We start from the raw sequence: 17,854 nt of genomic DNA on the forward strand, positions 1-17,854 counted from the left end.
AAGTTCAATCTCTGTTTCCCTAAAGACCCTACAAAATATTTAAAAAATTCACAAATTGGTTATTAGAAACTACAAGAGTTTAATGACTTTTTCTTTTGTGCGGCTGGGGGATGCGCCGGAGTGAGGTTTTAAAATAGCACACATCTTTAAAAAAGTTCTCAGAGTACCATTTTTTTCACTTCATATCTGCAAAGATCTATGAAGTTTCACAACAGTTTTGTCTAGGGTGCAGGAAAAGCAGACACTCCGTACATTGTTGGTGGGAGAGTCAATTGCTATGACCTCTTTGGAGGTGAATGAAATGATTTACCAAAATGCACATATCCTCTAATATAGCAATTCTGGACAAGATGTTTCACTGCAGCATAATTTATTGTGCCAAAAGATGGCAACAACCTAAAATGTCCATTGGTAGAGAGAATGGTTAAATTATGGCATTATTTTCACCATGGAACACTTCAGTCATAATGCTTGTTTATATATAAAGTAGCTCTGGAACAACACACTAGAAACTGGTGAGCCATGTAGAAAAGTTTCAGGAGGCAGAGCTGACAGGGGAGAACTAAGGAGGGTATAAATTTGGTTTAGAAATAGCCAGTCAAAATAATTACTGGCCTCTGGAAGGGAGTTGGTTTTGGGAACAGGAAATGGGAGGGACTTTTCACTTACCTTTTATTGCCTTACAAATATATTACTATCTCCACCCCATTCCCAGCTGAACCAAAACCAAAACTAAAATGAAAAAAAGAAAAATGTTTTTGGTGGCAGAGGTTGCGACACTCAGAAAACGAGATAAATCCTAACCAAAGATTGAGTCAGTAGTTAATATGGGAATCATTGAGAGAAAGTTTAAGAGTTGAAGGTCCCCTGACCATCCCCACTTACCTTTTTTATCCACAGAAAACATAAGGAGAAAGGATGGGCAGGATAAGAGCAATCAGTACAAGGAAGACAGGAGGCCAGGAAACTAATTGGATAGACACTTTATTGTGGTTTGCTTGTGGTAAGACATTTAGCCCCTCAACACATACATCTGCTCTGGAGAATATTTTGCTGGAGACCACAGCGTGATGCTCAAAGACCTTTAGCCCCATCTATGTCAGTCTAGTCAATGGCTGACTATTTTACAGTTCAACTAGTTAGAGGAAAAAGTCAGGAAAATCTGGTCTTAACACCCCAAATTAAGGGCTGCAAGATTTGTGACTCATTTGTATAAAGTGCTTATATTCAGTGCAAAAAGGGCAGATTCAGAAGGGCAAGCAGATGCCCTTCCTGGGAGTCAGTCAGATGTGTTCTATGACTCAAGGAAGGAAAAGTCACTCATACTTCACCCCCCAAAAATTTAGTATTTTCCTTACAGTCTTTCTCTTAACAGGACTAGAACTTTCAATCTGACAGATCTCCATAATACTTATTTATTTTACTTTAAAAATTTCATTTCAGAGGGAATTCCACAGGGTTTCTAAGCACCAGAGATGTTGACTTCAACTTCCAGTTTCTGTTTTTCTCAGCTTTAAAAAAGGGATCAATAGGCTGAGCTCTCGCTGGTGGGAGACTCAGGGCTGCATGGCTTCTCTTTAGGCCTCTCATTTGCAAATCCAAGTAATTAAGTATGACAAACCCTTTCTCAAATATCCCACATCTCAGGTGGGAAGACAAGCCAAGAAGCATTTTACCTAGTTTTCCACCAACTGGATGTAACCTATTGTCCCCTTGTTTTCTCCTCTTCCTTCTTTTTTTGTGTTACTAGGTACTTTTTTTCACACATGCTACCAGGCAAGCACTCTACCACTGAGTTACATCACCAGTCCTTTTTGTTTTATCTTGAGACAGGGTCTTGCTAAGTTGCTGAGGTTAGCCTTGAATTTTCGATTCTCCTGCCTCAAGCTTCTGTGTAGCTGGAATGATAGGTGTGTGCCCCCCATACCTGGCTCCCTAGTTCTGACCCTTGCCCACAGGCTAAACTCTAAAGTGAATCCCTGATTCCCTCTGTTAAGACTGATAAGTGCACTGCTGTCTTAGTGACCCAGGTGTCTGAGTATCCATCCAGTGGTCCCAGAAAGACTGAAGGGAGAAGAAGAAAAAGGGAAATGGTTTCTTAATCAATTCAAGAGGCACAAACAGGACTGGAATTCAAATAGGTAAAGTCTAGCCATTCAGTCCTAGGACCCTTACTACCATTACTCTTCCCAGACTCTCAGAGAGGGAGCCACAATCTTTCACCCATCAACTTTGTAGCAGGGATACCAATAAGAGCCAGCTCTGTGCTTGTGAGTAACCATCCTGCATACCTGTTTGGAGAGGCCTGCCTTTTCCTTCCCTCTGGATCAATGTGACAAGGACCCTCCGGTCTGTGCATTAGCCCACAGACCTGATCACCTGTATTGCTGTCAGAGGTTTTGGACATCACTACCTGAAAGACCTCTATTCAGGTTACCTTCCAAAGACCCATGTGAACTCCTTGTGCTTATGAGAGGAGACACTCGGCAAGCAGTTTTATTCCATAGGTAGCACTTGCCCCAAAGCCATCTCTGAATTTCAGGAAGGAAAGAAAGGGGAAAGAAGCAATCCTTTTGGTGTTGCCCTATAATTCTGTGTAAAACTCCTCTAGTTAAGAGGAGCTACTAAAGCATCACCATGTGGAGGAGACTGTGTACAAACAGGATGACCCGGGTTAAGACCCAAAACGCAGGGAAGGATTTCAGACTGGCAAAAATCTAAAGGAAAGTGCCTCTAATGGGGGAGAGTCTCATTTGAAAATGCTTGGGCGTAAACATGAGTGTACAGGAGCATGCACACATGTGTGTACATGCCTGTGTACACACACTCACTCATTCTGAGGTAGAAAGAACTGGCCATCTCCAGACGAACACACAGATCCCACAATTTTACAGAAACATGGCACTTGCGTGAAAAGTCCTGTCCTTGCTGGAAGGCAAGTAGGGTCCAATCCAACTCTTTCCAACCTGGGGCAGAGCCAGAGAAGTCCCACTCCATGGGAGGAGAGAGGTGGAGGTTATCACTCCTGTCGCCACAGTTCTTTTGCTATGTTTTCCTGGTCTTGCTGCCCAGGGTCACTTCCTGGAGCCTGAGCCATGGGCACTCCGGGGGTGGCTTGTCAGAAGCCACTGGGTACAGATATCTTGCACTATGGCATCCCCGCTGCTCTTGGCAGCCTGCTGCACCTGCTGAACGAGGGTGGTGGCCCGTGAGTGTTCTTGCTTCACGGCAATCAGGTAGGCAGATCGCAGCTTGCAACACGTCAGGTAGGCCTGAACCTGGCAATCGGATATGAGAGACAGTGGAAAGGAAACTATCACTGGTGAATCACCAACAAATATGCTGAGCCACATCAAAGCTCAAGCAGACATATTACCTCTCACCTACAGATTAACAGGCAGGTTATTGCCTTTGTATTATTTAAGTCTTCATATATTCTAGACATTAAGCTATCACATGGTATTATAGTGCAAAAAGTTACTACTGGTGAACACAGATCATGATTTTATGGTTACTTGGTTATTTTTTCATTGATGTCTGTTTCCTTGACTAGACTATATGGTCCATGAGGGCAGGAAGAGTGTCTGCTTTTTCTACCCCTTGTATTACTGATGTTTAGCATGTAGTATGTTTAATAAACATGCATTATATGAATGAATTAATGAATTGATGAGCCATCATACCTTCTTGCTACAATGGCTGCATAGATTCCCCCTTCTCCTTTTCTGTTTTTAATCAGAATTTAAAATCTTTTAACAGAAAATTTGGGGACGAAAATGAATATACACAATTAGAAAAGGTGTACTTAAGGTCTAACCCCAGTTAGACCTGACTTGACTTCTTTTGCTTGGATTAGAGGCAGCGCAGTTTTGAGAGTGCATATCTCCCAAACCGCCTCATGAATGTGCAGTATGGTGGGGACGAGTGCCCCTTCCCTCTCTGGCTAGTGCTCTGAGCCAGGGAACAATAGCAAGGTCCTCCTGAGCTGCCACAGCCCCCAGTGGCAGCTGCCTTTCTGCTTCACAGTCCTCTCTGGGATTCTTCTCACTCCATGTATAATGCTCCACCGTTTCTTTCCTTTTTTTTTGGTCTTAGTCAGTAAAGTCTTCCTTTCCTGGGTTCAATTACAGATTGTCTCCCACCACTAAAAGATGCCTGGTAGGTCCTGAGCTCACAAAAGTGATCAAGTCCTGTTGTTCTATTCACTACTCTAGGATATGAGCTCTCACTCCAGCCTTCAGCTCCAGTCAGAGCCCATGCATGTAAAATATCCCAGTTAGTAGGCAAAATTCCTGCCAAGAGAAGAAGGGCATCTTGCCAGAGAGTCTGGAATAGGAACTGGATCAAGTGGATATGGGCAAGTCCCCAAGTCCTGAGATCACTTGGAACAGCTGCTGAGAGAAAAACCCTGAAGAGTAATACTGACTCTCTAGACTGCACTGTGCACACTTCCAGGGATGGAGCCACTGTCCTATAGTGTGCGAGGCTCAGTGAAGGCTCAGGAAAGGACCACAGTTTGGGATTCAGGGAAACTGGCTGTCTGTTCTGGCCAGTTTACCTGAATCCCAAACTATCATTCTGATTTTAGAAAAGTAATTCTCCACATTTCAGAATGCTATTATCTCATCTTTTCTAAACATTTCATCAGGATGTTACAGAAATAATAAGGAAATGTTTAGAACAGGTCCTCCTTAGCCCCTAACAATACCCTGCAAATATAGTCCGGGATTAGCAATACTGTCACGGGGAGCAGCTTGCCTGACATTTCTTTTCATCATAAAGAACTCAGCTACCAGAATATTCCTCTGTTGATAGCCAGGGTAGCCCTGTCTGGTTGGGCTTTCTTGGGTCTTTCTTGGCTGGGGGCTCTTCCTGCTATGACAAGAGGATCAATCCTAAGGATAGCCACATACAGGGCAGCTGGGAATACTTTTGTTCTGGCTGGCACTCCTCAGAGTGACAATGTGAAGCAAAGGTTCACCAATTTCTGAAATAGGGAAGAGTTCACTGGTCCCAGGGGAAAGGCCCTTTCTGGCAAATGAGACATCAATGAACACTGTAGGCCAAGGGGTTGGGGGCGGCTTTTTCTTACTGCTTTCTTTTCTCAGGAGAACAAAGAAAAGTTTACCCACTCTGGGAACCTCACTCAGCCAATCAGCCTAAAGGATGGAAGTGGGACATTTTCTAGGGCTTTCTGAGAGGAGACATCCATATAAAATGTAGATTCAAGAGCACCTTAAAGGGTCTGGGGATGGAGCTCAGTGGCATAGCACTTGCCTAGCATGTGCAAGGTCCAGGGTTTAAGACTGACACCTCCCTCCCACGAAAAAAGAGCAGCTTAGGACACGTTTGTGTTGGGGGTCAAGAACTGAAAAGGCATAGGCTCAGAGAGTCAATGTTTACCTGTTCCCTATCCATTCCCTCCTTTCTAAACCCCTACTTAAATCTCAGTGCCACTTCTAGATAACAGCAGAGCTGTGGTACAAGACTATAGGGGACTACTGTGGAGAGCAAGGCAAGCCCCACGTGTTGTCCATTACCATCACCATAGCTTAGAGACAGCTCAGCTCACCTTGTTGTCATCGCTGTGTATTGCCTGGATCAGGCCTTCCAGTTCCTGTGCAGAACAGAGACACAGCAGTTTTAAGAGGGAGAAGAGCCCATGACCTTTTGGGGGCCAAAGTCCAATTCAGTCTCATCCCAGCATTGTAACTCCAGCATGAGATCGCCTGCCTCATTCTTCCTTCTAAACTCAACTCCTACTATAGGAGCAACGAAGGAATTTTGGGAAAAGAATGTCTCCCAAGAGGCCTGTGCTTGGCCTTCACAAATGGATGTGACTCTGTTTACCCCTCAAAGAAGCTACAGGGATACAACTTCATAGGTAATAAGCTTCAAAGGCCATTTGCTGGCCCACCCTGATCTTTAGAATCACAGGGAGCAAACAGTTCAATGCCATCAGACATTTTCAGGTGTACACACTGTTAGAAAAGGTAATGTTAAGGGACACCTTCTGGCTATATGTTCATCACCATGAATTTTCCTTATAAGAAAAGGGTTGTAGAGGCTATTGTTGCAAGGGGGTCAGAAACTAGAGTTTCAGGCACGCTATGGCAAACAGAGAAATAAAGTGGGTGATGAGAAGACACTAAAATAGCTGGAGGACCCAAGAGAAGGGTGAGTGCACCTGTGGTGGGATTCTCTTAAAGGCTTCCAGACAGTTGAGGAGGATGGTGTCCCCGTCACTTTTGGCTGCCATGCCTGACTCACTGACACATTTGAGCAGCTGTCGGATCTCACTGTATTTCTCCTTCTCCACCAGCTGCTGGGCAGCTCTGCAGTAGGTTGCTGCAGCATCAAGCTGGAAGTCCTGGAACAGAACATGGGACTTAAGATGACAGGGGATATCCACAGTGGTAAGGGAGGCCAGATTTAAGAAGTATCCACTATGTTTGCTGTAGAAAAACCATGATGAGTGTTTACACAAGAGAAAACAAACATAACAAGCAAGCCCTAAACAAGCAAAAGTTCATTGAGAGTCAGGCAGACATTTAGGAAGCATCCATAAACACTGTAACCTTATCATCTAAAATGGTGCATTTCACTTACTTCCATGGCATCTCCCTAAAATATCCTAACAGAATCCTAAGAACATTTCATTCTCTCTTGTGAAATCACCTTTCTCTGGTAAATGGTGTGGAAAGCTGGTATTTGCTGCCTTTGATACTTGGTGTTCCCTTAAGAATTGTTTTAGTGTTCAGAAAAAGTCCAGTTCATCAAAAGATTAATTTGCTGAAAACTGTCAGATGACCTTAAGCCTCATCTAGGTTAATTCTATGCCAGAGGAACTGGGGGTAGCTGCCCCTCTGCCTGCCCACCAGGGGCATCTGTGAGTAGAGCACTTTAACTAACACTTAAAATGGATGGGAAGACAGAATACTGGTCCTTGAGACATGCATGCTACGTACAGTGTTTTGCCTGTCCCTCAATCAGCTCCTAGGGGTGTTTGCATAAACCCATGGTCATGGTGGGGGTTTGGAGAGACTTTGCCCTTTGGAGTTTCAGTGCCTTGCTCCAGCCTCTGCTTCAGTGCCACAACCCCACTTTTGTCATTTTATCACAAGCAACAGAAAATATGCTCTTGAAAGCAGCTCCTGGATACAGAATGGAGAGGCAGTCCACAGGGCCAATGGAAACCCTTGGTTATTCCCTCTAGCCTTGCTCCCCTGCAAGGGTGAGCAGTGGTTCTGTAGAGAAACAGCCACGGGGAACTGTACTAGACTAATTTCAGGTAGTTATTTGACAGCTTTTAATGAGTTTGTCATTGGTTACTTGGCTTTTGGCAAAACACCCTACAGTCTTGCATTTGACCCAGTTCTGTAATAGCGACTTCCCTGATTTCATCCCTAATGTACATGCAAATCTGCTTTTCTTGGGATAAAAATTTTCTGAAGAATAATCTCAAGAAAATGTGGTCAGGTGCTGACTGCCCGTGGCATAATCTCAGATAATCCAAGTCATACCTGCAGAACACGGAATGCAATTCCAAAACCGTCTTCTACATTTTTCCCTCCCAGCATGACCTGAAAAAGGAGAGGGAAACATGCTTAAAGAAGCAGTAACCGCCAGGCTTGGTGGTGTACACTTGTAATCCCAGTGGCTCAGGAGGCTGAGGAAGGAAGGAGGATTGCGAGTTCAAAGCCAGCCTTAGCAATTTAGTGAGGCCATAAGCAACTCAGGCAGATCCTGAGTCTAAATAAAATATATAAATGGTCTGGGGATGTTGCTCAGTGGTTAAGTGCCTCTGGGTTCAATCCTTGATACCAAAAAAAAAAAAAAAAAAAAGGAAGCAGTAGCTATTGAATAGTCCCTAAATCAAGAATGAGATCCAAGCATGGTAGTGCATGACTGTAATGATTACATGACTGTAATCAGGGGCTTGGGAGGCTGAGGCAGGAGGATCAGTAGTTCAAAGACAGCCTCAACAAAAGTGAGGTACTAACCAACTCAGTGAGACCCTGTCTCTAAATAAAATATAAAACAGGGATGTGGATGTAGCTCAGTGGTCAAGTGACCCTGAGTTCCATCCTTAGTACCCACACACAAAAAAAGAATGAGGGCCCCCATTTATTCAGTTGTTTGATATATATTTAATGAGATTTGATGGGTGCCAGCCACTCAAGACATAAGAATGATCAAAATTTACTTGATATCCAACATATGTAACTCCAGTGGAGAGGAAGCCATCAAGCAAACAACTAAAATAATAACCAATTACAATTGTGACAATTAAATATGTTATAAAAGATGAGAACGGCCTGGGGGAGGGGAAGCACTGTACCTACCTTGCAGGCAACATCCATTTTCATGTGGTTATTTCCAAAAAGGGTTGGCAGAGGCAAAGTGGTGATCTGAGAGGTCCCGGCACTTTCGCACCGATGCAGGAACCTGGTCACTTCCATCTGTAGCTGAAGTGTATTCATGTGCCTATGGGGACAGGACACTCCTGGTACATTCTCATAAGGAGCATTACAGGTGAGGTACTGAGTGACCGAGAAGTCATAGATGGCAAGGGAAAAGGCCAAAGAAATGATGTGGAGGGAAAAGAGACCTCAAATACATTTTGGATAGTTATAAAAAGATGGAAATAGATGTCTCAGGCTCCCCCCTGCACAGAGTTACTGAGCACCTATGTGCCAGGTACAGCCACAGAGGTTAAGAGAGGCATGAGCCCTGCTCTCACAGAGTCAGAGGCTGGAGGAAAAATGAACAGTAACCAAACACAGAAGACATTTAATGATTAAGCCTACAAAGGCAACAGTGAACTGGTGGAAGGTTTACTTTAGATACCATGTTGTAAACAGAGGGATTAGCAAGCATGAAACCTGAGAAGAAAGGATTTGGTGTGTTGAGGAATCTTTAGGAGGCCAGTGACTGATGCTCATCAAGAAGAGAAGAGCTGGGCGCGGTGGCGCATGCCTGTAATCGCAGTGGCTCAGGAGGGCTCAGGAGGCTAAGAGAGGAGGATGGCAAGTTCAAAGCTATCCTCAGCAAAAGGGAGGTGCTAAGTAACTCAATGAGACCCTGTTTCTAAATAAAATACAAAATAGGGCTGGGAATGTGGCTCAGTGGTCAAGTGCCCCTGAGTTCAATCCCCGGTACCACCCCGTCAAAGAAAAAAAAAAAGAAAGAAAGAGAGGAATACAAGAGAGAGATGGAGCCATCAGCAGAGACCAGACAACACAGGATCTTTTTTTTCCCACTGTAAGGAGAAGGGAGTTTAGTTTGGTTGCAGCATGTGATACTAATCCTCCTCTCCTGCCCCCTTTCCCTTTCAGATGTGTTTTTTAAGGACACAGGGCATGAGCACAGACACTCCATCCCAGCTTTTCTGCCCTGCACTAATTAGCTTCCAAGCCTTGAGCTACCTGGATACATCTGCTGCTGTCATCTTCTTTCGGAAGAAGGTATTTTTCTTCCTTCCAGAGCTGCGGGATGTTTCTTGGAGGTAGATCTTCAGGTGGTCCTTGGCCTTAAGCAACCATGAGAGCCTCTCTCCCAGTTCTGTATATGACTTTGCTTTGTGACTGAAGAACCGAATACAGGTCATGGCAGCCCGGACTTGGTCCTAGAAGTGAAAAATGAACGTTCAGGTCAAAAGAGATCAGGGATGTTGGAGGCAGGACATGATGAGAATTCTGATCTGATTCCCATCTAGCCCTAGTGATGTCTCCATCTTTATCTCTTGCTTCTTTTTCCTTGCTATGCATCGGTCACCAATTGAACTACTATTTTGAGTCAGTCACTTCAGAGCCCAACAGATCCTAAAGTGAACTGACCAGCTAAACTTTTGGGTTAGACATTATTTCATATCCCCAAAATAATAATAATAAAAAAAGGATACTTCTGCTTCTTCATTCACAATGGTTTCACTCTTAACGTAGTATTAAATAATTTCTCTGTGATTTAGTGGCAAGTCTCTCACAGATTAGGAGAAATGTATTGCTTCTCTTTTCATGTATTTTCTTTGAAAATACTTTTCCATCATTCCTTATGGATTCTGTATCTTTCTTACCTTTATATTCCTTGAATTGTGAAGAATGGTATTATGGACAAGTCTAAAGTTTATCCCTAAATTTAGCATAAAAGTTCGAATATCTTTTTAACAATGCTAGACAGCAAGATGGATTTGTCCTAAGGTCAAATAGCAAGGCAAGGGATCAAAATGGCAGTCATATTCCTCATCTTACAGCCTTCCCTGTATGGAGGGGCACCAGGGAGGAGGGGGCTGCTATTACCTTCATAAACTGCTGCAGCTCATACAGAATGTGGTAGTAGTTCTTCTTTTGTAAATGTTGGCAGGCGGCAATCAGGTATGTGCCCCAGCTCTCCAAGGTTGGATCGATGGATTCCAGCAAGTTTTCCAAAGTGTGTAACTTCCCACTTTTATAGCTTGGCTGGAAAATGCCTTCTATAAATACTTCTGGAGGACTGTCCTGCAGCAGGGCAAAGTGAGAATCAGAAGTCTGGAGCCTGGAGCTGAATTCTGGCTCAGTCTGGGATCTGTTCTGAATTTTCTTTCATTCACATAGTTTAGCATCCTCCTAGCACAATGCTTAATCTTTTGTGTGTCACAGATACCTCTGAGAATCCCACTCTAGTGACTGCTTCATGTATCTCCTTCATTTTGTAGAAGAGCTCCTTGACCGAGTTATCTATGCTGTCACTACTTTCTCTCCCAGGATATCATCTTGAATCTGCTCTGACCTCACTTTTGGACCCAAATACAACCCAAACTGTGTCTTAGGTCACTAGGGACCTCTAAACTATTAATTTAATCCCAAGAGTCAATTCTTAGTCTCCTTTTCTACCTGATCTACCAGCAGCTTTTCCCTGTAGTGCTGGGGATGGCACCCAGGGCCTTGTGCATGCTAGGCAAGTGCTCTGCCACTGAGTTACATCCCCGGCCTATCAGCAGTTTTTTTTTTTTTTTTTTTTTTTTTTTGGCAGCGGGTAGGTACCAGAGATTGAACCCAAGAGCACTTTACCACGGAGCCACATCCCCAGCCTTTTAAAATATTTTATTTACAGATAGGGTCTCACTGAGTTCTTAGGGTCCCACTAAGCTGCTGAGGCTGGTTTTGAACTTGAGATCCTCCTGCCTCAGCTTCCCAAGCTACTGGGATTATAGGTGTGTGCCACCGTGCCCTGTTCCTATCAGCAACTTTTGATAACAGCTTCCTCTACCTCAAAAAACTTTTTAATTTAAATTTTTAGTTTTAATTGTAAAAAACTTCATTTGACCTAAAGAACACCAACCTCTGTAGGTTTTCTTTCTATCTTTCTGGCTGTGTCTTCTCAATTTCATTTTGTTGATTTTTCCCAGTCTCCCTGAGGTTTAGCAGGAACTTGTTCTCTTTTCCATCTGAACCTTTTCTCTCTTGGTGATTTTGTTCAGTCTCATGACTTAAGTACTATCCCAGTGCTGATGATGCCCATACCCAGCCTGGTCATCACCTCCTAAACTCCAGAACTGTTTACCCCATGATATCCAAATCACTTCCTAAACATGTCCTGGGTATTCAGTACACATAATACATTCAAAACAGTATTCCGGAGTGTTCCTTGAAACCCGCTCCTTCTAGTCTTCCTTTTTTCAGATGGTAATACCATTTGTTAACTGTTCAGGTCAATAACTTTAGAATCATCTTTTCCCCCAAACTCCAACATCAAATTAGTCAGCCAGTCCTATTGGCTCTACCATAAAATTATATAGAGAAGCTGGCCCTTCTGGCTACCTCATTGCCCTGGCTTATCTAAGCTGTTTACCACCAGGTGGATTGCTGCAATAGCCTCCTTCCTGGTCTACCATCTCCCATTTCTGCCTCTTTTCTAATGTTAACAAATCAACCTGAGTAATTCTTTTAAGTAGTGGTTTTCCTTTTTAATCCCCAGTACGAAAAAAAAAAAAAAATCACAAAGATAGTGCATGGTACAATCAGGAAACTTAAATAATTTGATGAGTCTGAAATACAGGTACAGATAGGATTTGTGATGAAAGTTAATTGGAGAAATATGGCAGATGGATCCTGGTGGGTGCTATAGAATGCTAAGGGATTTGGACTTCATCCTGTGGCAGTGGGGATCCACTAAAGGCCTATTAGGGAGATCAAGAACATGGGTGTTTCAAGTTTTAGGAGGCTCACTCTACAGGCAGTATACGCAAAGGGATGAAAGGGACAGGCTAGAAACAGAACACCTTCCATACCCCAGGCATTCTGGTGTCAGTTTTATAGTGTCCCTCCCTGCTTGAGAATACAAATAAGACATTTCAGTTCAAGGGTAACTGTGATTACAGGAGATAAAAAGAAGGCTTCCTTCCTAAGCTGATAGATGTAAAGTAGGGGCAATGCTGTTGTCAGCTTATATCTGGGTATTTAGGTAAGCAGCTTAGCTCTGTGAACCACAGTTATCTAAGGAAATAGGACTAAATGATTTCCACTCTCAATCTGTGGTTGGGAGAAGCATCTTTACCTCTAAACTCTTTTGGAAGCAGAGAAAAAGGGAAAAAGTTAGAAACTAAATTCCAAATAACATGACTTTTATGTGATTCTTGATTCTTGAGACCTGGTTAGTAGCTAAGACACAACAGTAAACCAAGCAGTGGTGAAAACATTTCTCTTTCACTATCCTGTAGGTGTCTGGTTACCACAGTTCTGTGAACTGCTGATGTCATTTGGAGCAACCTTAGAAGATGTGTGTATTTGAAACTTTCATTGTCTTCATTGATTCAAGGCAGTTTACCTTGAGCTCTTTTAATTTTCTATAAAATTTGGTCAGTATCAGCTAGCTTCTCAGAAAGTGATCATGCAATATTCAGATAAAAAAGGAATGATGAAGGATCATGGTGAAATGAAGTCCTGATTACTCATCTGTGGCTCCAAAGAAATAATGCACCTCAGTGGTGCCTTTGCCTCCAAGAGGAGGAGGGTAGAGGATGTGAGGACAAAGTGAGTGGAGTACACTGTTCTTCCACCATGTACACAGGACCTGTGCTACGCATGTTCATGGCCCTTGTGGCAACAACTCTGAGTGGACACAGTCCTAGGCCCTGTGGGAGGTGGGTGCCCCATATCACAAGGTTCACACTAAGTGTCTCATCCCAGGCATCATACTGTGATTCTGCTGAACATTTTGGGAGAAGGGATGAAATTTACTATTGCCAATCAGGAGAGTATTTTAGGATTGAGTTAAGACTTGTCACACAATCAGTGGACAATGTTTGTGTAGACTGAGTCTTCCATTTTGACCTGACTCTGCCGGATTTGATTTCACAGCTCAACAATGGGTTGAGCCTATGGTGGGGGATGTGGAGGCCCAAGTAAGCGGGGTGAGGCGGGAACTGCCCTTTGTGGGCTGTGTCTCGGGTCCCACCTTGTTGAGGAGGTGAAGCAGGGCTTCCCGCAAGCAGCTGTGCCTCATGTAGAAACTGATGATGGCCAGGTTGGTGCTGTAGTTATGCAGGTAGAAGAGGCATTCTTGGTAGTAGGTATTGTTCATAATCTTCCCTTCGGGAATCACCTCCAGGGAGAGGCTCTGGGTCCGAAGGGTAGCTTCCAGTTCCCTCAGGGTGGCAAAGTAATCATCATCTTGCTGACAGGAAAGGAGAGAGTGGGAGAGAAAAATGGAACTCAGTAAGTTCTCAGCAGGCATGGAAAGAGTGCTTTCAAAGGCTTTTTCACATGGAAAAATGCTCATTCTCTAGTTTTGAGAATAGAAAAGTAACAGAATACAAAATTCTATATATTATAATATGGTATAACTTGAATTGCACTCAAAAACATAACTCAGGGGGCTGAGGTTGTAGCTCAGTGGCAGAGCACTCGCCCTGCATGTGGAAGGCACTGGGTTTGATCCTCAGCACATTAAAAAATAAAATAAAATAAAGGCATTGTGTCCACCTACAATGAATAAATAAATAAATAAATAACTCAGAAAAAATTTTTTTTTGAGATGTTGCTTATATTGGCTCTGAACTCCTGGACACTAGCAATTCTCCTGCCTTAGCCTTCTGAGTAGCCCGGGCTACACATATATGCCAAAATCTTAAATACTAATTAGTCTGGGCATGGGATTATACATGAGTTTTTATTTTAATTAATTAATTAATTGGTACTGGGAAATTGAACCCAGAGGTGCTTAACCATTGAACCATATCCCTAGCCCTTTTAATTTTTTATTTTGAGTCAGGCTTTTACTAAGTTGTTTAGAGATTGGCTTAGTTGCTGAGGCTGGTCTTGAACTTGTGATCCTCCTGCCTCAGCCTCCTGAGTTGCTGGGATTATAGGTATGTGTCATCATGCCTAGCAACTTTTTATTTTTAAAATATTTTTTAGTTATACGTAGATACAATATCTGTATTTTGTTTATTTATTTATTTATTTATTTTTTTTAAAGAGAGAGTGAGAGAGGAGAGGAGAGAGAGAGAGAGAGAGAGAGAGAGAGAGAGAGAGAGAGAATTTTTAATATTTATTTTTTTTAGTTCTCGGCGGACACAACATCTTTGTTGGTATGTGGTGCTGAGGATCGAACCCGGGCCGCACGCATGCCAGGCAAGCGCGCTACCACTTGAGCCACATCCCCAGCCCTGTTTATTTATTTTTATGTGGTGCTAAGGATTGAATCCAGTGCCTCACATGTGAGAGGCAAGCACTGTGCTACTGAACCACAACCCTAGCCCCAGCAATTTTTTTTTATTTTTTAAAAAAGTTCTGTAGTTTCCTTTTCTAAAAAAATTTGACTCTGTGTTATTTATTCAACAATAACTAGTGTCTTATCTAACTATATGTAATGGGAGGAAATGAAATATCAAGTTGGCAGTTTCTAGCCAGGGCTAACACTGTCAGCTGAATCTAAGCTGACCCTTTTCCTGGGTCCCTACTGTTCCTGTCTTCCCTCCTAGAGCTGGCTTTGCTCTTACCAAGGAAATGAGGGGCCTCACTGTGGACTCCAGGTACTCAACCACATCCTGTACCAGTCTTGAGCCATGACTCAGCTGATTGAGGTCAAGAGGGGGCTTCAGACAGCGACTGAACTTCTCCCGTGCAGCAGTGAGATTCCCAGCTTTGAGGCAGGCCATGCCCCAAGCATGCCACGCCCCAGTGGAATCAAGCCCAGTCTTTGTAGAGACCTGGAAGAAAAATTGCTCCTTTTGGTGAGAGATGTTGCATACATGAGACCTGAGGATGTGCCAATGACCTCTTTTATCCCTGTGGCTAACCACCTCCCCGCCACTCTGCACCCATGCCAGCATGTTCCCATGCTGCTCATGCCCTGGATACTTCCCCTTGGTCAAGACAACTGAGAAATGGCAAGACCATTTTCAAGGCTGAGCAAAGACAACTCATTACAGTGGGGGAGAAGTAAGCTTTGTCTTTGGCTTACCTCAACACCCAATTGGTAGTACTCTGCTTCAAGAAGCTGGTTCCTTAGCCTGGTTACTGCAGCTGGCTGCAAGATCTGATCTAGAGATGGCACATGGCGATAGGCAGCAGCAACTAAAATATTCAGTACATCTACCTTGCTGATGTAACTACAGGAAGGAAAAAACCCAGTAATGAGGTTGCAGAGTCTTACTAAGAATTGTTGTTGCTTAAAGGTTTTCTATTTCATTTTCAATGTGAAATATGATGAGAATTGAGAGATATATAGACACTATGAGTGAAGTTTCTAGAGTCAGACTTTTTGAACCCCAGCTCTGTGATCTGGGGCAACTGACTTAAACTTTTTCTGCCTCAACTCACTCATCTGTATGATGGGTATAACAATTGGGAGTTTTAATGAAATATCTTAGTAAAAGACAGTGTCTGGGGCTGGGGTTGTGGCTCAGAGATAGAGCACTCGCCTACCATGTATGAGGCACCAGGTTCAATCCTCAGCATCACATAAAAATAAAACAAAGATATTGTGTTCACCTATAACTAAAAAATAAATATATATTTTTTAAAAAAGACAGTGTCTGAAACTTTTCAGCACTTGTTAAATGTTCATTATTGTTTAGAATGGAGATGCTCAGGGTATCTATTTGAGACAAGGCCTTTATATTGACTATTGGGTGCTCACAAGTTACCCATTTGCTTTTTAGTCTTTTGGAATCCTGCTTACTTGGGAGGCTGTAGTATCGATGACCTGTATTCTTGGTTAATACAGAGGTCACGTAACTACCATTTCTTGCAGGTATTCCTGTGTGGAGGTGTTCTGGCCCTTTTAGTCTAGGCTCTGGGACTTGACATCCTCTCCTTGGGCTAAGAGAGGACACTCCTCATAGCCCACCAGGACTGCTCCTGTGACCTCACTCCTGACATCTGAGGACTGGAAAAATGTTATGGAGGGAGCTGGGGTTGTGGCTCAGTGGTAGCGCACTGCCTAGCATGTGTGAGGCCCTGGGTTTGATTCTCAGCACCATATATAAATAAATAAAATAAAGGTCCATTGACAACTAAAAAAATATTTAAAAAAATGTTATGTACTCAGAGAACCTAAAGTGTTGCACCATTCTGTCTGGTGTTGCCTGAAACAAGCCCACACCTACAGTTCCTGAATCTTGTCCCTTAGTTCTAGCAAAAAACTCTGTGTGGATCCTGACTTGTTCACCAAAAGGGATTCTGGACATCAATGAGTAATTCTTCACCTTGTAGGGATAAGGGAAAAAGTATAGTATAAGAAAGCAGATTTAGAACCATAATACGTAAGTACATTTTAAAAATGAAAACATTTAATATAGATGATATGGATTTTGTTTTTAAACATTTATCTATTTTTTTGTCTATCAGAAGGAGGCATGAGTTAAAAACAGTAGAAAATCCTGCAAACCAAGACCTCTTAACTGGTTTGCATGGCAGCATACAGATGAATCTCCTCCTGCTGTAAAGGGTCAACAAAGGTTCTTACAATGAGTGTATCTGAATACAGGGATGGGGAGAAAGAGGTGTCATTTGAAACCAAGAAAGCCCAAGGCACCTTGGGGTGGGTGAAAATCCTGCCGAATCCTTCCTTCATTTCTGCTGCCCTCAGTCTAAAGTGAATATTTCCTCCAAATACATCAGATTTTAAAGAACATACAGGACTTAATTTACCTTTGTTTCCTCTCCCAAAGTTTTTTTTTTTTCCCCCTTTTCTTTCTTCCCCCTTTTAAAAAAATGTTGCCAGGGAATGAAACTGGGTCTCATAAGTGCTAGGCAAGTGCTCCTCTACCACTGAGCCATACCCACCCCTCTTTTTCTTTTCTCTTTTTTGTAGTTGCAGATGGAAAAAATGCCTTTATTTTATTTATTTATTTTTATGTGGTGCTAAGGATTGAACCCAGTGCCTCACACATGTTAGGCAAGCGCACTGGCTACTATTTTTCTTTTAATAAGTAAATTTTATCTCTTTTAATTACTGCTATTTGAGATATATTTGGCTATATTTTCACTTTTGTGTTAGATCTTTTTCCATATTTCTTTTGTTTTCTATCTTTTATTACATGGAGAGAATTCTGGTTTTATTCCCCCATACTCTCATCCCTTTCCAGCAATTTGGAGCTTTTTGGTTATTTTCATAATTACAATGTGCACATGTGTATTGAACCCAAAGCCTTGTGCATGTTAGGCAAGGGCTCTTCCACTGAGCTATATCCCCAGCCCTTCTTGTTTATTTATTTACTTATTTACTGAGCTGGGGTGTCTTGCTGTGTTGCCCAGGCTAGCTTCAAACTCCTGGGCTCAAGTGATCCTCCTACCTCAGCCTCCTACTACAGCTGAGATTATAAGTGTGTGCTTTTTATGGTTATTTAAAAACTTTATTTAAATATACC

The 17,854-nt window shown here is 42.8% G+C and overlaps 1 protein-coding gene across 2 annotated transcripts in view; it reads right to left on the reverse strand.

Moving 5' to 3' along the window:
• Positions 1 to 968: 968 nt before the first annotated feature.
• Positions 969 to 17,854, reverse strand: part of ZFYVE26 (zinc finger FYVE-type containing 26) — a 59,512-nt gene continuing 42,626 nt past the window's right edge. Inside the window, exons 33-42 of one of the 2 annotated variants that reach the window (XM_081293557.1) lie at positions 15,445 to 15,592; positions 14,981 to 15,190; positions 13,435 to 13,653; positions 10,299 to 10,496; positions 9,429 to 9,628; positions 8,346 to 8,487; positions 7,524 to 7,583; positions 6,188 to 6,370; positions 5,573 to 5,617; positions 969 to 3,278 (exon numbers count right to left, since the gene is read on the reverse strand). In XM_081293557.1, the coding sequence (XP_081149683.1) occupies positions 3,075 to 3,278; positions 5,573 to 5,617; positions 6,188 to 6,370; positions 7,524 to 7,583; positions 8,346 to 8,487; positions 9,429 to 9,628; positions 10,299 to 10,496; positions 13,435 to 13,653; positions 14,981 to 15,190; positions 15,445 to 15,592 (1,609 nt within the window). In that variant the 3' untranslated portion in view covers positions 969 to 3,074. Of the gene's footprint in view, positions 3,279 to 5,572; positions 5,618 to 6,187; positions 6,371 to 7,523; positions 7,584 to 8,345; positions 8,488 to 9,428; positions 9,629 to 10,298; positions 10,497 to 13,434; positions 13,654 to 14,980; positions 15,191 to 15,444; positions 15,593 to 17,854 lie in introns of those variants that run through there. The other variant, XR_014021897.1, reaches the window with a different exon arrangement.

Source organism: Spermophilus citellus, assembly GCF_964194105.1.
Source record: "Spermophilus citellus genome assembly, chromosome: 4".
NCBI classification, from domain to species: domain Eukaryota; kingdom Metazoa; phylum Chordata; class Mammalia; order Rodentia; family Sciuridae; genus Spermophilus; species Spermophilus citellus.